The following is a 22,638-nucleotide window of genomic DNA, read 5'->3' as shown; positions in this document are numbered from 1 at the left end:
GTGTGCTACGCATTAGCGCATGCCTAATTTTAGCGTGCTCTAAAAACGCTAGCGCACCTACATCGCGGCTTAGTAAACAGGGCCCTCAGATTGTGTGATCCCACCTAGGGTTACATATGTCCAGATTTACCCGGACATGGTAACATATGCTTACTTCTGGTTAGGGGTCTAAAACTAGTGGTATTACTAGTACCACCTCATACAGCTGTAGCTTTTCTTTTCTCCTTCTTTCACCTTCTCTTACCTGTACTTCCTCCCTCTTGAGAAGGGCATGGTGTATGACCACCAGTGCCTGAAGCACACAACTAAAGCCCCACTACCTGCCTGCCTCTTATATTGTTTGTAAAAGAAAAAGTTCTCTGTCTCCAGTATCCTCTCCTGTGTTCTTCCTTTCCCCAGCATCTCCAACAAAAAGAGCTGTCTGCTGTTACAGAATGTTGCATGTCAATTGATTTAAAAATTTTTGATTGGCATATTCAGTTGGCAAGACTATGCAAACAGCTCAGAATACAGGATTTCCAGCGTCAGTATAAAACTCGTGGACTTACAAAGAAAATAAAAATAACACTCACACTAGAGAATGACATGGGGACAAAGTTTGTCTCCGTCCCCACCCCGTCCCCGCAGGTTCTGTCTCCATGGGCTCTGTCGTCATCTGCCGAAGCCTTGAACACTTACGATTTTATATTTAAATCTTTTTATTAAAGTATAAAAAGGCACAATATGCTGTGCAACTGTTGTGTATAAATTACAAATAGAAAACAATAATAACAATGAGCAGCTATAATAACCCTCCTTCCCAACACCACCACCCTCTACCCTTCCAACCCCAACAATAGGTGATTTCTACTACACCAAGGAATCCTAATTAACACTGTTAAAATGTCCAGGGGTATAAAATACAACCCATTCTATATACCCTAGAGGGGAAAAATATGCCCCATGAAGCACTGCTATGTTTTGTTTTTAATCTGTGGATAAAAAAGAAGTCCTCAGCAATCTCAGGATTCAATCTAGCTCTCCTTCCTGGAATAGAAGTTGTCTTCTTAGAAGATGTGCTGGTAGCAGGATGTACAGGATCCCCCCATGCAAATTTTGTGAGTTGTGGCCAGTATGTTTGCTTGTTTTTCAAAAAAAATCAAAATATCTTTGTAGGCATCACTCAAACATAAATAACAATCCAGTTCATTAATAGGCTTCAAAGTAGAAAAGGACACGTTTGTCCCTGTCCCTGTGGGCTCTGTTCCCATCCCTGCCCTGTCCCCGTGAGCTCTGTCCCCGTCCCCATCCCCGCAGTTACTGTGGTTCCCTGTCCCTGTGTCATTCTCTAGCTCACGCTGCACAGGCTTGCCAATATTCCTCCTCATCTCCTCGTCACACAATGTAACAGAAAAAGAGCAATAACTAGCTTGAACAAGCAAATCTGAAAGCAACCAATCAGCATGCAAAGAGAAAAGGTGCCTGGCAGGTGTTAAATTGTCAATTAGGCAAACAGTGGGTGAGGAGGAGAGAAAAAAGCGAAGTGCCCCGATTCCATAGTTCTGGAGAGTGTTTTAAAAGTGCACACTCATCAATCAGTGCACACTATATTCTGAAGATGGGATGGGATGAATTTTCAGATTTCTCCCAGCAATTTTCTAAGTTTTAATGACATGGGGTTATGTTGTTGACAAGTCCCATGTCCTTAGGCAGCCTAAAGTTACTAATATTCAGCTTGTGCTGGTAGCTGGTTTGTGGCTTGAACCGAAATGTGGTGGTAAGTAATAGGTTCCATTGTACAAGTTCTGTCATAATACTAAGAATTATTGACCCCTTTATTGATTTTTTTTTTTATTTGATGTTTTTATGATGAATTGGGTTTTATTGTTCGTGCTTTTTCCATTTTTATGATTTGTACACTGCTTTGGGGAACCTTTAATCTGGAAGGTAGTCACCAAATTCATATAAGTAGAAAAGTAAAAATCCAGCTAGCTGATGGGGCCATTTGAAGGGAGGAAGAATAATCGTAGAGCATTATTTCTATCACCAATCCCAGCCAGAGGCATAGCTAGACAACAGATTTTGGGTGGGCCTAGGTAAGCAGTGGGTGGACACCAAGTGTTCTCTCCCCCCCCCCCCCCCACTCCCCCCACCACCAAGCAAATATCTCAGCTGGTGGGAAAACGCTTCTTTCCACCTTGGCAGTCTGCAGCAGGCATGCATTGAAAACTGAGAATGCGCAGGTGCCGGTATCATGGAGAGTAGCGTTTTCATTACCGTTAGGGGGAAGCTTTCAACTGGCGGAGCTTGGGATCCCCACCAGCTACCGCTAAACGTGTGCTACTGTTGGGTGGGCCCTCCTGTGGCTATGCCACTGATCCTAGCTGTGTGTGATACAGCTGCTGGCTGGAATGTTGACTAGCAGGGCCGGTCTTAAGGCGAGGCGGCCGCATAGGGCCCCGCGCTCAGGGGGGCCCCGCGCGGCGCGCCTAAGGTCGCCCCGCCCCGACCGCCCGAGTTCCAGTCCTCCCTCCCTCGGATGGCGCGCGATGGCGGAGTGGTGGGGGCGGTCCGCCCCGGCTGTCAGCGGGTGGGGGGTGCCCTGCACCCGCTGCTCCCACCCTGTCCTACCTTTAAAAAAAGACTGTGGAAGCACCAGAGGGACAGGCAGCGCCTCGTGTCTGCCCTCCCTGCTACTAAAAATGTCTTCGACGTCGTCATTGGGCCTTCTCACATTGAGTCCCGCCCTTCTCTGAGGTAACTTCCAATTACCACGAGGGTGGGCGGGACTCAATGTGAGAAGGCCCAATGACGACGTCGAAGACATTTTTAGTAGCAGGGAGGGCAGACACGAGGTGCTGCCTGTCCCTCTGGCGCTTCCAAATTCTTTTTTTAAAGCCAGTGAGGGTGGTGGGGACCGGAGAACAAAGCTAGTAGGTAGGTTGGGGGGGGGGACTCAGAAGGGAGAAGGGTGTGTGGGGTGGGGGTTCTCAAATGGGAAGGAGACTACTACTTAACATTTCTAAAGCTGAGGTGGGGAGGGGGTTCACGGATGGGAGAAGGGGGTGGGGAGGGGGTTCTTGGATGGTTAAAGGGGACGGGTGGGGAGGGGACTGGGGTTCTTGGATGGGAGAAGGGGACCGAGGTGGGGAGGGGTTCTTGGATGGTTAAAGGGGACGGGTGAGGAGGGGACTGGGGTTCTTGGATGGGAGAAGGGGACTGAGGAGGGAGTTCTCGGATGTGAGAAGGGGACGGGTGGGGAGGGGACTGGGGTTCTTGGATGGGAGAAGGGGACCGAGGTGGGGAGGGGGTTCACGGATGGGAGAAGGGGGTGGGGAGGGGGTTCTTGGATGGTTAAAGGGGACGGGTGAGGAGGGGACTGGGGTTCTTGGATGGGAGAAGGGGACTGAGGAGGGAGTTCTCGGATGTGAGAAGGGGACGGGTGGGGAGGGGACTGGGGAGGGGCTTCTCGGATGGAAGAAGGGGGCAGGCACTGGGGTCTGAGAAGTGGCCATATGGGAAAATGGGGGCCATGCCTGGGGCTGGTGGGAAAATGGGGCATGCGTGGGTCAGGTGGGAGAATGGTTCTGAAAAGGGGGCCCTAATACAAGGCATGTGGATGAAGCGGGCTGGAACTGGGGGCTGAAAAGGAGGGTAGGTGGGATAAGGGGGCTAGTACTGGGACTGGAGGCTGAAAACGGGATAGGGAGAAGTGGCTGGGGGGCTGAAGCTCGGGACTGGTGGCAGAAAAGGGCTGGGGCTGAAATGGGGGACTGGTAGGATAGTGGGGCTGGAACTGGGGACTGAAAAAGGGGCGGAGAGAGGGGCAGATCCTGGATGGGGTAGCGAGAGGGAGGGCAAACCCTGGATGGATGGGAGAGGGAGGTCAAATTGTGGATTGAAGGGGCAGAGAGAAAGGGCAGACAGTGGATGGCAGGGATAGAAAGGGCAGACAGTGAATGGATGGGGAGAGAGAGAGGGCAGACAGGGGCAGATGGTGGATGGATCATGGAAGGGGCAGAGATAGAGGGCAGATGTGGATGGAAGGGGCAGGGAGAGAGGGCAGACATTGGATGGAGGGGACAGCAGAGAGGGCAGACACTGGATGACAGATGCTGGATGGAAGGAAGACAGTGAAAAGAAGATGAGGAAAGCAGAAACCAGAGACAACAAACTGTAAATAAAATATATAGTTTTATTTTTTTGCTTTAGGATATAGTATTGTAGCTGTGTTATATTTCAATATATTTATTAGACTTTCATATATACACCAAGAACACCTCTTGTACCACCACTACAGGAGAACAGTATTTACATGTTATACAGGAAATAATAAAACTTCACAATTACTATCCCGCCTCCTTCCTTAGTCCACACCTAGGGAACCCAAGCCACAGTTCTAGGAAAAAAATTGTAAATCAAAACCCCCCCTAAAGGGGAGACACAAATAAAGCGACTCAAAAAGGAGATGTAGAGGATTATTATAACTGAGGTGCTGATCTTATCTCTGCTCCAGGTACCAGAGAAGGGGCACCCGCGCCCCCCCGAGAGTCCAGGAACGTTTTCAACTGCAAAGGTTCAAAAAACACATACTTCACAGCCTCCATCTTCACCACACATTTACAGGGATAATTGAGCCAAAAAAGGCCCCCCAACTGAAACACAGTAGGGCGCAGCTTCAGAAAAGCTTGCCGCCTCTTCTGCGTAACCTTGGTCACATCAGGATACATCCGAACTTGAACATTCAAAAACTTTTCCTTCCGAAATTTAAAGAACAGCTTCAAAATCCGATCTCTATCAAAATGAGAAATAAATGTCACAATAAGAGTAGCTCGCTCCTGCCGCTCCTCTTCACCCTCCAGCTCCCTAATGAAGTCCAAGGTGTCAAACCGCACAGCAGACTCCTCAACACCAGCCTGCACACCCTGCGCCACTCGTTTAAATGGTTGCAAATAATATATCTGTGAGATAGCCGGGCATGCTGGTTCCGGCACCTTTAACACTTCCAATAGGTATTTTTTAAAAGTCAGAATAGGTGCAGTCAGTTGTTGTTTAGGAAAATTTATCACTCGCAGAGTGTTAGCCCTCTGCCGATTTTCAAGAGCCTCAATCTTCCCATGTAACCACTTATTTTCTTTAATAAGGGTAGCGTGCACCGATTGAACTGACTTAATGGCCAACTCCTGGGCCTCAGATCTTTCTCCAACCTCCTTCAATTGCTGTCCCATAACAGAAATAGTCTCTAATGGGAGCTGTGAGGTCTGTGACAAAAGCAACATTTTCTTAGAAAGAGAAGTTTCCAATGTCAGCAACGCCTCCCATATTGTTTCCAAAGTGAAATTCGGCGGTTTAGGTAAAAGTGAAGACTTACATAATTCTTCAACGCTCCTCACTGACCCCATGGAGAGACTGGCCCCCTCCTCCAGCAGTCTTCCCCCCGGAGCACCGCCTCCCGACATGCTGAACCTTCTCCCTTCCAGGGACTGCTGTCCTCTCCTATCCGATCCAGGTCCTGTCCCAGGGCCCTCCGCCCCCTCCTCGGAGGCCAGGAAACCCTGTCCGGCCGCATCTCGCACCGAGGCAGGCATGGGAGGCGGCTCCCTCACCTCCGGGCTAAGCTCCGTCTCAAGCGGCAGGGACGCTTCGCCTCTCTCCGTCCCTCCCGACACCGAGGCACCCGAACTCAGCTGACTTCCTCCCACCACAACGAAGCGATCCATTGTGCCAGAAGCAGGCCCTGCGGGCGCCGCTGAACCAGGCACCCGCTTGCCCTTCCGCTTCGGCATTCCTTAGGTAAGCTTATTTTAGGCAAACGATCTCTACTGAGCTGCCGCGCTGCACTCCCTTCAGGCCGCCATCTTGGGTCCTCCAAACAGCTTATTTTAAGAAGAAGCGTATTGTAGCTGTGTTAATAAATGTTTATAAATAGAACATGTAAATAAGGTAATCTTTTTATTGGACTAATTTTAATACATTTCGACTTAACTTTCAGAGAAGAAAACCCCCTTCCTCAGGTCAGGATAGGATACTGTAACAGTACTATACTGTATTGACCTGAGGAAGGAGATTTTGGCCTCTGGAAGCCAAATGTATTAGTCCAATAAAATGGGATTATTTTATTTTCTGTATTTGTTAATTTGTAAAGTGGTGATTGGTATTTGTTAGTTTTTTCAAATTTACATCTGCTGTCTTTATATTTTGCACAGTACTAGGGGTCATTTTCTGTTTCTGTGGTGTTGAATTGTATGCAGAGTCTGGCATCTTGGGGGTTGTTTAATTTTTGTCTAAATAGAAAGTTTAAATATTACTACTTATTCTATAGTGGATTAGGGTGTATCTGTGTTTGTGAAAAAGACATGGCTTTCAGTTGGCATTGACTGTGCAGGATCGACTATCTGTACTATTCTGTCAGGTTTCATTTTACAATAGGTGAATTGATGTTCTAGTGCTCACTGTAGTGTTTTAAGATGTTTTCCTTTTCTTTGTGTGATTCGTAGAAATGACTGCTTATGGTATGGTAGAATTGCTCAATAGGTCCTAGAGTGTTTTGTATTCTCGGCATACCTAGTACTGGATTTTGGAGGGGGTGTTAAAAAATGACTGGGAGGGAGGGGGGCCTTGGAGCTGGGAGCCCTGGAGCTGGGGGCCTTGGAGCTCAGAGGGAGCAGCCCGGGAACTCAGAGGGAGGGGTAGCCGGCTCTGGAGCTAGGGTGGGGGCGGAGTTAGGTGGGGGCAGGGCTAGGGTGGGGCCCCATCAAATTGGTCTGCATAGGGCCCCGCACTTGCTAAGACCGGCCCTGTTGACTAGACCTTATTACCTGTGGCTAAATGACATCATATGAGAGAACTGAACTGCTCTCAGCTCAAAGAATCCTTTACCTTGAGAAAACTTAAATATCTTTACACCTTGATAGACTGGAGTTGGAGCTGTCTAACAGCAAAAAGGCCCCTGCCACAGGGTGAGTTAAACAGCATTGCAACGGGGCCCAGATGCACTAACTCCACGGAAAGAGCCCTTCCCTTACCAAATCCGGAAAAAAAAATGGGCATGCATGAAAGAAATTGCATGCAAATGAGCTGCTCGCTGTTAGCTCATTTGCACGCGATTTCCTTCCTAAGGAGGTTATCAATAGAAATCAAACAAAATAAAACACGGAAAAGAAAATAAGATGATACCTTTTTTATTGGACATAACTTAATACATTTCTTGATTAGCTTTCGAAGGTTGCCCATCTTCGTCAGATCGGAAATAAGCAAATGTGTTAGTTGATAGTCTATATAAGTGAAGCATCAAAGCATTTCAATGACAGTCTAGCAAGGTGGGGGTGGGTAGGAGGTTTGCATGGGTACATCAAAGCATTTCATTTCATTGATAGTCTAACAGGATGGGTGTGGGTAGGTGAGAGGAGAGTGATAAACAGAGAAATACAACTTTATGGTTTATAATGGGCTAGAAAACCCACAAAATCCTTTAGCTACTACTTACAATTCTGACTATGCAGAGGAACTCTGCAAACGCACTAGTCAGAAACTAAGAAATGAACTTATACATCAACTCTACAAGAAAAAGAGAATAATACAAACCCAAGGGGATGAAATCATGAGGAACATGGAGGAACTAAATCCACACCGTATGAACCAACTTAAAGAGGACCTGCATTACATCCAAGGAGAAAAACAATACATTGCAATCCGCAAAAAAGAAATAAAGCTGTCTTCTCTCCTGCAGAATCACAGAGAGAGAGAAACAGGTTGTCCTGGAACAGCTACAGCTATACAGAACCAACATCCCCAGACACCTTGGAGACACTTGGATATACATCTGAGGCATGTGAAAATCAGAGCCCAAACAAACCAGGGAATATTGATCACACCTCTAGAGATGCAGATCAGATGGGGATAATAAACCTCTCGGACCATCAATTATCACAGCATGAAGTCTCTGTACTCTCCAAAGGACTCTCATTTTGCCCATCCAACAAACTTTATGAAATCCAACTATATTCAGACCTAGAAGAATTCTTTAGAAAAATGCGTCTTAAAGCACATTTCCACAATAGAGGGACCCCAACAAAATAACACTTATTTCACCCCACAGGAGGGACAAAAATACAAGCTGGATAATTACATAGAAAGTTTCAGACATAGGGTAAAATCGCAACTTTCCAACAAACAAAAGAGAATTCTGTACAATCTTACCCCACCAGAAAGAGCGGCCATAAGAACTCTACAAACTAACGAACGCATTATCATCAAACCCGCAGACAAAGGAGGCGCAGTGGTAATTATGGACACACAAAAAAAACATTGAAGAGGGGCACAGACAGCTCTCAGACAATAAATACTACAGGAAACTAACTGAAGACCCCACACAGGATTATACAAAGCAGCTAAAAGACCTTATCAGAACATTTCCTACACAAGCGCAGCCACACCTGAAGAAACTCATACAAAACCAGCCTTCTGTGGGCACATTCTATATGCTACCCAAAATCCACAAACCTGGAAACCCTGGCAGACCAATCATATCAGGTATTGGCACACTCACGGAGGAAATATCTGGATTCATAGAGGGAATTCTGAAACCTCTCGTGCACAAAACTAACAGCTTCATACAAGACACCACAGACTTTCTGAATAAATTGAAAAATATCAAGCAATTACCACCAAACACCCTTCTGGTCATGATGGATGTAGAATCACTATACAGCAACATTCCACATGCGGATGGCATAGCTGCATGTGGGAGACTCCTAAAAACATCCACACTGGACCATCAATACTCACCAGAAACTATTACAAAATTAATCAAATTTATTTTAACTCACAACTACTTCCGCTTCAACAATGATATCTATCTACAAATAATGGGCACTGCGATGGGCACCAGGACAGCACCCCAATATGCCAACCTTTTTATGGCTGAGCTGGAAGAGACATTTCTGAATACATACCAGACCAAACCTCAAAAATACTACCAGTACATCAATGACATTTTTATGATTTGGACGGAGGGGGAAGAAACTCTGAAACAATTTTACTATTCCTTCAATACATACCATCCTACAATCAGATTCAACATTGACTACTCCCCAGAAAAGTCAATTTTTTGGACACCACAGTCTCAATCAGTGATGGCTGTATACAAACATCTATATACAAGAAACCCACAGACAGATGCAGCTACCTCCACAACTCCAGCTTCCATCCTTCACATACAAAAAGTTCCATTATTTACAGCCAAGCCACAAGATACCACCGTATCTGCTCTGACCCAAGGGATAGAGACAGACACCTTGAAATCCTGACCACATCCTTCAAACAGAAAGGCTACAACCCCAAAATAATCTCCAGGAATATTGCCTCCTCCCTAAAAAACACCCAGGGAAAATCTGCTACAGTACAAGGAGAAAAAATCCACAGACAGAATCCCCCTTGTAGTGACATTCAATCCAGAGCTGGAGAAACTGAGGAAAATCATAAGAGACCTACAGCCTCTACTCCAGGAGGATTAATTACTGAAAGAGATATTCCCATCCCCACCAGTGCTGCCCTTCCGACAGCCACCCAACTTAAAACACAAGCTAATCAGAAGTAAACTCCCAACACAGACTGAAAAAGAAAAGGGCACATTTCTCTGTAACATATCCAGCTGCAAGCTATGCCAAAACATTTCACAGGACCCCACAATCATTCACAAAGGAAAAACATTCAACATAAAGGAATCTTTCACATGCTCATCTTCCAATGTGGTATATATCATTCAGTGTAAAAAATGTAACAAAGGATGCTATATTGGAGAAACAGGCCAGATGCTTAAGACAAGATTCAATTTACATAGACACAACATGAAGAAAGCTGGTGCCAGTCAGATTCCCACCCCTGTGGGCCAACACTTTACAGGACCAGGACACTGCACCAGTGATTTCACAGTAAGAATCCTGAAGGCTAACTTTAAAACAATACTTTGAAGTCAGAATGATTGAATATTTTGACACCCAACAGACAGGACTTAACAAGGATCTGGGTTTTCTAGCCCATTATAAACCATAAAGTTGTATCTCTCTGTTTATCACTCTCCTCTCACCTACCCACACCCATCCTGTTAGACTATCAATGAAATGGAATGCTTTGATGTACCCATGCATACCTCCTACCCACCCCACCTTGCTAGACTGTCATTGAAATGCTTTGATGCTTCACTTATATATACTATCAACTAACACATTTGCTTATTTCTGATGTGACGAAGAAGGGCAACCTTCGAAAGCTAATCAAGAAATGTATTAAGTTATGTCCAATAAAAAAGGTATTATCTTATTTTCTTTTCCATGTTTTATTTTGTTTGATTTCTATTGATAACCTAAGAGTGGACTAACACAGCTACCACACCTCTCTTCCTAAGGAGGGGAAGCCAGTCGACCAGCTGAGCATGCGCAGAGCAACCAAGTGTTATGCTGGCTGCTCTACGCATGCCAAAGACGCCTTCATACACGCAGACAAGCTGCGTGTATAATAGCCATCTGCAACCAATAAATTGCCGGGCATTGTGCAGCAGAGGGAGAGAGCGGGACCCTAGAAAGAGAGAATCGGGGATCGGGACGTGCAAGGACGTCCAAATCAAAACTATTTGGACGTCCCTTTCGATTATGCCCCTCCAGGTCTCTCTCAGCCAATCACAGCGCATTTAGCTAAACGCGCTGTGATTGGCTGAGAGAGACCTGGAGGGGCATAATCGAAAGGGACATCCAAATAGTTTTGATTTGGACGTCCTCGCACGTCCCAATCCCTGATTCTCTCCAGTGGTGGTCATTTCGGGCACCTTAGTCATAAGAAAAACACATCCAAGAGAAGGACGCCCATCACAAAATCGGAAGAAAAAAACGTCCAAGTGCTTGTCAGGGACGTCCTTTTTTTGTTTTGTTTTTTTTGAGTGAAGGACGTCCAAGTGTTAGGCACTTGAAAGGACGTCACGTCCCTGACGAGCACTTGGACGTTTTTTTTTCTTCCGATTTTGTGATGGGCGTCCTCCTCTTCCCACTGGTCTACCTTGATCATGGGGTTGGAAAACGGTTGTGCATCTGCCTTCCATGCACATTATAATACTAATTAGCTCATTATAATAACTTTTAGATCATTTGCATTCCATTTTGTTAGCTGCTACCGTGACAGGAAAATGGCTCGGAGAACCCTTTTGTGCATGTCTTGTTTTACTACTTGCTTGCTAGACTGGCTAGAACTGGTTTAAAAACCACGCTGCTGGTTCGTTAAGTTTAGTGCATCTGGCTGTGGGAGTCCATGTTTCCTCTTTGCTTTGTGTAGAGACACAAAGGGACCATTTTGCCTGATTTCACTGGAGCCCATTCCCCCAAATAAAGAACAGGATTTGAACTTACCTACAGACTCATCAGCTGCCAGTATACCCTTCCCTTTCTCCACAATGCGTTGGGCATTGCTCGAGAGCTCCTTCTTCTGCTCCGTAGTGAGGGGTGAGAATGGGTGAGTCATGGTTGTAGGTCTTGAGTTTAAGAAACAGAGACAAAATATTAGTAATTCAGCTTGAGTTAAAACATTATAGATCATATAATGGTATGGGTCAGATGGATCTAAGACAAGGACAGAATGAGACATTCCTAGATTTTCAGCTACCCCTTTCACCTTCTGCACAATTTTTCATCTGGATTTCTATATCTCACAGTACACCTAGGGGTATATTCTCTGTGGCCTAATGGTTCTCACAGGCTGCAAGTAAGAAGTTATGATAGTTTTCCCATGATGATCTTCAAAACATGGAAAATGAGTTAGGCAGGAACCGAGTCTTCTGAAATGCTGATGGTCTATCCATTCATCCCCAATCCCAACTCTTTGATGAGGAAGAACCTGGAGTAGGGTTACCAGATGGTTCTGGGTCATGCTGGAGAGGCCGATCCAGCCCTGGTTTTACTTCCACTGACTGCAGTCAAGTAAAATCAGGGCTGGATCAGCTTATCCTCCATGACCTGGAGCCGCCTGGTAACCTCAAGCCAAGAGGGATCTGAACAAGTTAATCTATAACAGGAGTTCTCAACCCAGTCCTCAGGACATCCACAATGAATATGGATGAGAAAAACTTGCATCCCTGCCTCCATTATATGCAAATTTATCTCATGCATATTCGTTGTGGGTATCCTGAAAACCAGACTGACTAGTGTGACACACGTAACACTGTACCTGAAAAGACAATATCAATCACCCTTCTTCTAATATTGGATAAAGTGATGTAGGAGCTGTTCAGTTTCCTATAGCATGTGTTGTCTGAGAGCTGTCTGTGTCCTTCAGTGTATATTGTGTATCCATAATCAGGTCTGATGACAATGTTGGAAAAATTGCTATGATTATGGTCCCTGCGGTGCTATTTTCACATATAAAAGGAAGAACTACAACTACCACAATGCACTAGGATGTACATTCTAAATCCAGGACTGGCCAATAGTTTCTGCCTATAAATGGGTCACATGGCAGTGCTGGCCAAGGGCCCCCTTACTACACTTTAACAGCAAATATTAATGTGCGTTAACCTCAATGTCTGTGTGGTAAGTATTGGGGGTGTGCCCAGCATCTCCTCAAAGATATTCACAATTAACACCTCCTGAGGAGGCATCTGTGTTAAGTCAGTGGTTTCCAAACCTGTCCAGGGGAGCCCTAAGCTAGTCAGGTTTTCAGGATATCCACAATGAATATTCATGAGAGAGATTTGCACACACCTCCTCCACTGCATGCAAATTTCTCTCATGAATATTTATTGATCTAACAATATTATATTCTAGGTACAGACTCTATAATTAGTTGCAGTTTGTATATCTGACTTATAAGAAGAAGTGTGGATGATAACTTGAAAAGTGATTTACTTATCCTTTTGGGAAAACGGACTGTGGCTTTAAGAAGAATGACTACTTAATTGCAGGTTCTGGTGATGACTTTTGAGGAACATGAAAATGAGAATTGTATTTGATTTTTTGAATTGTCAATATAAATTAGGTTATTTTGTTTAGTGTGAATGACAGGAAGAGTGAGATGTGAGTGTTGGTTTGTGGATAACATGAGTAGAATTTTGAATTAAACATTGAATAAAGATTGATAAATAAATACAACGGTTGTTGAAGAGACTGTATGAATATTCATTGTGGATATCCTGAAAACCTGACTGGCTGGAGGTTCCCCCAGGACAGGTTTGGGACTGTGTTAAGTGCACCCATACTGACAGCACATGATAAGTATCATACGCTTAGTGTAATCCATCCATGCCCCTTCTCTGCCTGTAGCCTGTCCAGCTGCCACAGAATGCACTCAACCCACGGAACTACTGCAGGCTGTCATGCCTAAATTACTTACTTTTCCTTCCCCTACCTGCTGCATATTTATCTATATATATAAAAGGCAACCCCAACGTTCTGAAGCCTCCACGGAAGTTGAGGCGCCCGAGATATCCGGTGTGCCCTGGAGTGTCTGCACCGCCCTCGCGTCAAAACGTCATGACGTCGAGGGCGGAGCTATTGACACTCGAGGGCCGAAACGGCCCACAGCGAACAAGGCAGCAAGTAGCTTCGAGGGACGGAGGGAGGGCGAACAAGGCAAGTAGCTTTGAGGGACGGAGGGAGGGCGAACAAGGCAAGTAGCTTCGAGGGACGGAGGGAGGGGGCCCCTTGCTAGCGCCTGTTTCATTCCGCTCAGAAACGGGCATTTTTTCCTAGTTTCTTTATATTTTGTATTTATCTTCCCTTCCCTTCCCTCCCTTCTGCCTCCAACTGTCATTGTAGTTCTTTTCATTACTTCATTGTAAGCCGCTCTGGGGCTGCTTTAGTAGCAAAAAGCGGGGTATAAATAATCTAAATAAATAAATAAATTGCATATGCTTAACATACTGTAGTTAAGGGACCAGATGTTTTCCCCTCTTTCAATCATCCTGTCTGGGAGCAGAGATCAAATTAGAGCTTGACCCCTCCCTCCATTCCAGCCAAAGTAAATAGTGTGCAATCAACAGCACTTTATATCCTGGCAACAATTTAACATGTGCTTAGAGCAAAGTTCAGTAGTACCAACAGAGATGTAGAATTAAAGAAAAACACAGGGGTGGAGGGGGAGGAGACAGGGAGAGGAGAACAACAGAGAGAGAGAGAGAGAGAGAGAGAGAGAGAGAGAGAGAGAGAGGTCTATGGCCCTTAACAAGAAGAACAGATTTTATTATAATACTTGAGGTCAGTGATGGGAGTTTAGGAAACCCAAGAATAACAGCAGTCTCTAGTTTCTTGGAGCTTTGCTGAGAGAAGGCAGTGGGGTTAGGGGTTCTGCTGTGGAAGTCATCCTGGGATTTGTGTCTAATGGTCTCAGGGCACAGTATTAGCCTGCCTGTCTGACATTGCTGCCTGGATGTCTCAGCACCATCTGAAACTAAACATGACCAAGACTGAGCTTCTCATCTTTCCCCTAACCTCTCCTCCTCCCCCATTCTCTATTTCTGTGGATAACACTCTCATCCTTCCTGTCTCATCAGCTCCTAACCTTGGGGTCATCTTCCACTCCTCCCTCTCCTTCTCTGCACATATTCAGCAGACTGCTAAAACCTGTGGTTTCTTTCTCTATAATATCAGCAAAATTCGCCCTTTCCTTTCTGAGCACGCTACCAGAACCCTAATCCACACTCTTAGCACCTCTCGCTTAGACTATTGCAACTTGCTTCTTACAGGTCTCCCACTTAGCCATCTCTCTCCTCTTCAATCTGTTCAAAATTCTGCTGCACGACTAATATTCCGCCAGTGTCGTTATGCTCATATTAGTCCTCTCCTCAAGTCACTTCACTGGCTTCCTATCCGTTTCCGCATACAGTTCAAACTCCTCTTATTGACTTATAAATGCATTCTCTCTGCAGCTCCTCAGTACCTCGCCACTCTCAGCTCTCCCTACTTTCCTCCCCGGGAACTCCATTCACTGGGTAAATCTCTCTTATCTGCACCCTTCTCCTCTGCTGCTAACTCCAGACTCCGTTCCTTTTACCTTGCTGCACCATATGCCTGGAATAGACTTCCTGAGCCGGTACTCAAGCTCCATCTCTGGCCATCTTCAAATCTAAGTTAAAAGCCCACCTTTTTGATGCTGCTTTTAACTCCTAACCCTTATTCACTTTGTTCAGAACCCTTATTTTATCATCCTCACTTTAATATTTCCTTATCTTTTGTTTGTTCTGTCTGTCCTAATTAAATTGTAAGCTCTGTCGAGCAGGGACTGTCTCTTCATGTTCAAGTGTACTGCGCTGCGTACGTCTAGTAGCGCTTTAGAAATGATAAGTAGTAGTAGTAGAAGAGAAGCATGCCAGAGGCTTCAACCAAGTTTGAAGCAGTTCATCAAAATGACCACCAGGCCCCGACTACCCCTGCCCCGAGCAACGGAAGCTAGAGGTCCGGTGGACCTCTGGTCCCCCCGACGATCCCCCCTCCCCCAGGTTCAGGGAGGGCTGGAGATCCTCCCAACCCCCCCCCCCCCCCCAGCATTGGCTAGGTTCCCTGGTGATCCAGTGTCAATCTGCCCTCTTCCCTACCCCCATACCTTGGGTTGGAGGAGGAGGGAGGTAGCCTGCCTCCCTCTTCCTTCGATGCCGGAAAATTGCAGCGCCCAGCCCTGCCCAGTGCATCCTGGGATGTGCTGGGTGGGGCTACACACCATATAAGGGACTCCCTTATATGGTGTGTAGCCACACCCACTGCATCCCAGGATGCACTGGGCAGGGCTGGGCGCCGCCATTTTGCGGCATCAAAGGGAGGGAGGCAGGCTACCTCCCTCCTCCAACCCAAGGTAAAGAGGTAGGGAGGGGGTGGATTGACACTGGACCACCAGGGACCCTAGCCAATGCTGGGGGGTTGGGAGGGCTGGAGACCCACCAGATTTCCAGCCCTCCCTGAACCTGGGGGGAGGGGGACCGGCGGTCCAGCAGACCTCCAGCTCCCCTGTTGCTAAGGGGGGTTTGATCGGTGCTCACTGGATCACCAGGGACCATTTGCTGGGGGTTGGGGGGGCTGGAGACCCACTGGATCTCCAGGCCTCCCTGAACCTGGGGTGGATCGTCAGGGGGGGACAGGCGGTCCAGCGGACCCCCAGCTCTTTCGCTGGCAGGTTTGCTTGTTGGGGGGAATGGGGGCCTGTCAGCTTGCAAATGCATGCTGGACAGGGCTCACCATTCCTCCCTAATGATCTGCAAATCCTAACGCCAGCTCCAAGCTGGCATAGGGTTTGCCACAGCCAGCGACCCAATCTTTGGCGCGCTGGCTGCTGATCATTGAGGAGGAATACCTAATGCCCTGTTTAGCATGCATTTGCATGCTACTTGCGTTCAGAGCCCTCGAGCGCGTTGTTTCATGCGCTCAAGGGCTCTGATTATGGGGCGGTAGCAAACGCCGGTGCTAGTATGGCGCTAATAGCTAGTATGGGGCGTTTGCTTCTGATCATCCCCCTGTCAGTTCCTCTGAGACCCCTGACTGATTTCCATCCTGCTGGCTCTCAGAATGAACAATCTGGCTCGTGCACAGAGATGCCAACAGTGGCCCATCCCAAAGCTGAAGATTTATCACTGCTATGCTGGAGAATACTGGAGATTTTTCTCATCAGCCCCAGCCAGGTCTAAAGCCAGTTCTGACAGATGTACATGCTAAAAACTGACATTCTAATCAATAAATAGAAAGTAATTTTTTTTTTTAACCTTTGTTGTCTGGTCATTTTATTTTGTAATTGTTTCTCTCTATTATCAGGGTCTCCTTGTCCATTTGGCATTTCTTTCCTCTCCATGTACACCATCCATCTTTTCTCTGCATCTCTATTCATCCTGCCCAGCATCGCCCCTGTGTCCATGCCCTATCCTCCAACCATGTTGAGCATCTCTCCTCTCTCTGACTGTATTCTTGTCCTGTCCAACATACCTGTTACTCTGTGTCCCTATCTCACCCCACTTGCCAGCATCTCTCCCTCCCTCTCTCTACCTTCCCTCCTGTACCACCCTCCCAAGCCAGCAGCTCTTCCTTTCTCCCTCCTGCCCCCTCCCTAAGGGCCTAGCAAGTGTTCCTCTCTCTCTCCCATAAGGGTCCAGCACCTCTCCCTCTTCCTTCTTTCACAAGTCCTGGCATTCTCCTCCCTCCACATCCCAGCATCTCTTCCTCTCCTTCCCCTCCCCATCATCTCAGTATCTGTTTCTCTCTTCTTCCTTCTCCCAGTATCCCTGCATCTATTTCTTTTCTTCCCCCATCCCTACCCATCCTGGCATTTCTTCCTCTCTACTACCCTGACACACACTCTCCCCTACCTTTCCTTCCCCTACTCCCATGGCCCAGTGTCTTTCCTTTTCTCCACCCTCTGCCCCCCCCCCCCCCCCCCCCCCCCCCCCGTGGTCCTCCAAACTTGCTTGGGGCTGGTAGTGCTGAAGACACTGCTTCTGGTTGGTCCAGGTTCTTCTCTCTGCCTTGCCCTACTCAGAAACCGGAAGTAGTGTCACAGAAGGTGGGATGCCGCAAAAGGAGGGACCTACACCAGCTGGAAGCAAAGTCTTTACAGCGCTACCAGCCACATGCAAGTTTGGAGGACTACAGAGGCAGAGGGTGGAGAAACAGAGATGCAGGACCTGGAAAAAAATTAAAGAAATAGATGCCAAATCACTGGCGGGGAGTAGGCGAGCTAATGCATGAGATCAGGGCAGGTAAGCATTTGAGCTGGAGAAAGGGCCTGAATGAGTGTCACATACCTAATGCATGTGATTTGGCATGTCTGAAGCCAAATCGGTTAAAAAAGTTTAATAATTTTAAGTTCAAATTTAATAAGCTGAATGTCACTTATAACACTAACTCTCCATCCAAAACCAGTCCATGCAGCAGATGTAACTGATGTAAAATATGTTCCAGATTCATCCATGACAACATTCCAGAACTTTCCATGGGAGAAGTATGGGGTAAAATTAATGCAGCTGCACTAAATCTGCCCCAAAACTCTGAGAAGCTGTTCTACTGAAGGAGTATACAAAGCAAACAAGAAGGGGGGGGGGGGGGGGGTCCTCACAGTTTCCACGAAAAAGTCAAGCGGCAGCAGCAAGGGAGTGAGGAAAGTTCTAAATGACGAAGGCAAAGAAGGGTGTCAAAGAATTTATTTGTCAAAATATGCTGACACAAAAACCCAAAACGGGCCATGTTTCAGCTAAAAAGCCTTCATCAGGGGTCATAAAAGTGCAAATCAATCAGGTTCACTGAGTCATAAAACATTTGGAGCCTGAAGTGATGATACCACTGCAAGGCATAAACAACCAGTCATCTGATAAAGGGGGTCTTTTACAAAGGCGCGGTAGCGTTTTTAGCATGCACAGACCAGGGGCATAGCTACTATGGGGCCACGGGGGCCTGGGCCCCGTAGATTTGGCCCTGGACCCCCCTGCTGCAACCCTCTCGACCCTCCTTCCCGCCGACAAACCATCCCCCGCTGTCGTCGCGTACCTTTGCTGGCGGGGGACCCCAACCCCCGCCTGTTACGTCTGTGCTCACCTCGCCCTCTGGTGGCCACAACCGGTGGCTGCTATGGACTATCACCCGTTCCAGACTTTAGCCCAGTCCAGTCCGGATCTTCCAGGCTGCCGGATTTGTCTGTCTTGTTTGACCCTGCACAGCTCCCGTAGTGGTCTCGTGATTGCTGCAGCTCAGCCTCAGCTGCTGTTGGCTTATTAGTCAGTTGGAAACTCTCTGCTGTGCCTTTGCATGGCCTAAGGCCATGAGGTTTGTTGGGGTGCTGTTTGCACTTCTGCTCAGTCTGGTTTCTAGCCTTGATTCTAGTCTGTTTTAGTTAGTCTGTGGGTAGTTAGATTAGGTTGTTTGTTTGCTAGTCCTGTCTCTGGGTTCTAGTTTTGTGTCTAGTCCTTGTCTGTTTGTGTTTTTAGTGGCTGTACTGCAGCTTTCAGTTCTGTGTCTTGTTCCCTGTTTTAGTGGCTGCTTGTAGCTTTCAGTCTTGTCCTTTAGCTTTTCCCTTCCTTGCCCTGCGGTCCCTGTTTCTTCCTTTCCCCTCTGACCCTCAGTCCCTGTACAGCCTTGTTGGGAACCTGTTCCGGCCCTGTCCTATAAGTCATGCTGGCCACTCGCAGCCAGGGGCTCAACTCTTGGTGAAAGGTGGCCATGTGCAGGTGAAGTCTCACTGTTTGTCAGAATTCTGCCTTGCCTCTGGTGTGGGGTGGTTTTGCCTGCCGCTGCCGCTCCTCGGCAGTGGTCCAAGGGCTCACAAACCCAGTTCCTGCTTGGGAAATGTGACACCGCCAGCCGAAGTTCTCTCCTCGGCCACGCGACGTTGCTTGCTGAATGATCTGATCAAGTTTCTGTGCATGCGTCTGACATCCTGCACGTTGTACGTGCAGGACGTCAGACGCATGCACAGAAACTTGATCAGATCAATCGGCAAGCAACGCCACACGGCCGAGAGAACTTTGGTTGGCGGGGGTTGGGGTTCCCCGCCAGCAAAGGTAAGCGGCGGGAGAGGGTTGGCAGTGGGAAGGGGGGGTCGAGAGGGTTGCAGCGGGGGGGGGGTGAAAGTTGGCGGCGGGCGGGTTGGCAGTGCCGGGGGGGGGGGCTAAAATGTGCTCCCTCACCTCGGGCTCTGGACCCCCCTCCCGTCGATGTCTGGCTATGCCCCGGCACAGACTAATGCACTCTAAATGCTAGAGATGCCCATAGGAATATAGTGTTTAGCACATGCTTATTTTTAGTGTGCACTAAAAACACTACCATCCCTTTGTAAAAGGACCCCATAATGAGGCATTGCCATAGTAGGTACCTAAGGCTGGCTTCTCTAAACCTTCATTAATTTAAAACTTTAATTTCATTTAAAGATTTATATTCCACACTTTATAAGCACAGCAAGGACAAGACAGATCGCAGCAAGGCTTCAGGTTTTGCTCATAAGTAGGGTACAAAAACTACAGAGGTCAGCTTGATTGCACAATCTTAAATTTGCACAGTTCTTTCCCCCCCCCCCCCCCCCCAAAGATTTAGGGGTATAGTTAACATGTCCTAACGGTAGCCCACGTTGATATTTTACCACTAACTTGTGCTATTTTAGCAAAGGTACCATTTTATGTAATGAGACCTAGTTACTAATAACTGGAGGTAACAGTAAAATAACACATCTTAACAGTAACCAATGTTGATAACTTCCCCTCTTAATTAAAGAAAAGAGAAATGTCTGTAGAAATGGAAATCATTTCTATATGTAACAAAAGTGAGCCAAGTTTAGGACAATCAAGCCACTGTGACATCACTGATAAGGCTGGCACTTAGGCATTGGTGGAATGAGGCATTATGACATCACAATATCAGCTCTGGTTACCAGAGACAAACTCTTTATACTAAGGTAGGGGGGAGTTATCAATGTAGGCTACTGTTAAAGACAGGTTATTTTACCTCTAACCCATGCTATTTTAGCACGTCCCATTTTATGAAATGAGATCTAGTTATTAATAACTGGGGTTAACAGTAAACTAACACATCTTAACAGTAGCCCACATTGATAACTTCCCCCCTTAATTAAAGAAAAAAGAAATGTCTCTGGAAAACAAAATCACTGCTAAATGTTATAAAAGTGAGCTGCGTATAGGGCAATCAAGCCATTGTGATATCACTTATGAGGTTGGCTCTTAGGCACTGGTGGAATGCGCCATTACGACATGACAATGTCAGCTCTGGTTACCAGAGACTGAAACTGTTCACACTAAGGGGGAAGTTATCAACCTGGGCTAATGCAGGATATTTTACCACAGGCCCCATTTTATGCAATGAGACCTAGTTACTAATACCCGGGATAACAGTAGAATAACAAGTTTTAATTGTTCCCTTGGTTCTCAGCCCACTGCATCAACCACTTGGCAACTCCTCCACTTTTGCAAAAGTCCTGGAGGATATTTTACTCCATTCTTAAATTCTGTGCTTCCAAGCAAAATCTCCTTGTCACTCCCTGCCAAAGATTCTTGCTATGAAGTTTCTGTGGAGTTTCTTTCTATAGAGACTTTTGCCCCAGTGTTATCTGGCCCATAATTTCACCCAACCACGCTGCTGATTTCCTGTGAACTGAAAGGAATAATGAAGCCACAAGAGCAGAAACACACGAAACGGAAGTTTCTTTTAGTCCTTCATGGCCTCCCACCTCCAGCTCTCCATTTCAAAGTTCAGGTAGCAAAGGAAAAGACCTCCAGATACAGACCACGTTTGTTTATTTCCAGTCTGCCCCAGTAAATAATAAGAGACAGGCCCAAACTTTCTTTGTTTTCTTCAGTTGCTGTCTGTGGGAAAGCTGTGTTTGCTCAGACCTGTTTTACTAATATTGCAAGCACTGATGAACTTTACTCCGCTTCCTTCTATGAGGTGGCAGGTTTGGCTGAATTTGCATGGCAAACACAGTCACAACAGAAACCAATACCACATAACATCAAATCCAAGGAATGCAAATATTTTCTGACATTAAACATTTTATTTTATGCTATATTTTGCATTCGAGAAACAGACTTTTAAGGCAGATTATTCTGAGGCACATTGCTCATGTCCTGCCTACAATAATTGTTGTATTTGTAACCATCTGTCCAAATAATATTCAAGGCAGCTAATTATTATTAGCCATCAGATATAGTCCCTACCCCAAAGAGCTTGCAAGCCAAGTGAGTAACAGGGATCAGGAGATAAAGGAACTTGCCCATGGTGTGTTAGAATTCAAAACCTTGAGTTTTCTGGTTCTCAGCTCATTGTTCTAATCATTAGGCCACCCATGGGCAGTCAGACTGTAGACAGACAAGCAGAAAGAGCTCAGAGAGGATCCACAGTCACATTGAGCCCTTATTTAAAGAAAATATGAAGTTTGTGAGAAACAAATTCAGAAAGAGAAAGAAAAAAGTGGAAATAAAAAAAATATAAACTACAAAAAAGAAAGTGAGGAAAAAGAGACAAAGATTAAACTAGAGGAGAACAGGAGAAAGAGAAACTCACATGTAGGAGAGGCTGTCACAGGCAAGGATCTGATGCAGATGCTGGCAGCTGAGCTGGCAAACAGAACAACCCCTCCCAGTAAAAAGTTTTTATAGAGTCCCTGAGTTATTTATTATTTGTTGGCTGGGGAGGGGCGGTGTCTTACAGAGGCTCCTCTCATTGGCTGCTGGTCACACCTCCCGCTCTCAGCCACTCTCATTCAGCCATGCAGTTCAGTACAGGGAGACCCACCCAGCAGTATCGGAGTTAAGAGGACTGGGGGGGGGGGGGGGGGCAGGAAGAGCAGCTGCAGTCCTCCTGTGCTTCTACACTGACTGTGGCTTGCTGCCCTAATTCATTTCATGTGTTATATACCTTTGTGTTTCTGAAATACCGTATCAGTCTTTAGTTGTAGCTATATCTTTGTTTTCATGTATATAATCATTCCCTGAGGCTTTTCCTTCAGCTGTTCGTGCTCTATACAGGCTTTACATGTGTTGTCCGAGTGACCTCTGCTTGGGGCCCTGATTGATTTAGGCTCATAGGGGTCCTTTTACTAAGGTGCACTGAAAAATGGCCTGTGCTAGTGTAGGCGCGTGTTTTGGGCGTGCACAGATCCACTTTTCAGTGTGCCTGTAAAAAATGCCTTTTTAAATTTTTTGCA

At 46.5% G+C, this 22,638-nt stretch overlaps 1 protein-coding gene across 1 annotated transcript in view; it reads right to left on the bottom strand.

The window, feature by feature from the left end:
- Positions 1 to 22,076, bottom strand: part of ALDOB (aldolase, fructose-bisphosphate B) — a 44,947-nt gene extending 22,871 nt beyond the window's left edge. The window contains exons 1-2 of the mRNA XM_030221665.1: positions 21,996 to 22,076; positions 11,376 to 11,497 (exon numbers count right to left, since the gene is read on the bottom strand). Coding sequence (XP_030077525.1) covers positions 11,376 to 11,487 — 112 coding nt within the window. The 5' untranslated portion in view covers positions 11,488 to 11,497; positions 21,996 to 22,076. The remainder of the gene's footprint in view (positions 1 to 11,375; positions 11,498 to 21,995) is intronic.
- Between the last annotated feature and the right edge of the window lie 562 nt (positions 22,077 to 22,638).

The sequence above is a fragment of the Microcaecilia unicolor genome, chromosome 1 (genome assembly GCF_901765095.1).
Source record: "Microcaecilia unicolor chromosome 1, aMicUni1.1, whole genome shotgun sequence".
In the NCBI taxonomy this organism is placed as follows: domain Eukaryota; kingdom Metazoa; phylum Chordata; class Amphibia; order Gymnophiona; family Siphonopidae; genus Microcaecilia; species Microcaecilia unicolor.
The sequence above is the reverse complement of the archived record's forward strand: the minus strand, read 5'-3'. Positions and strand labels throughout refer to the sequence as shown.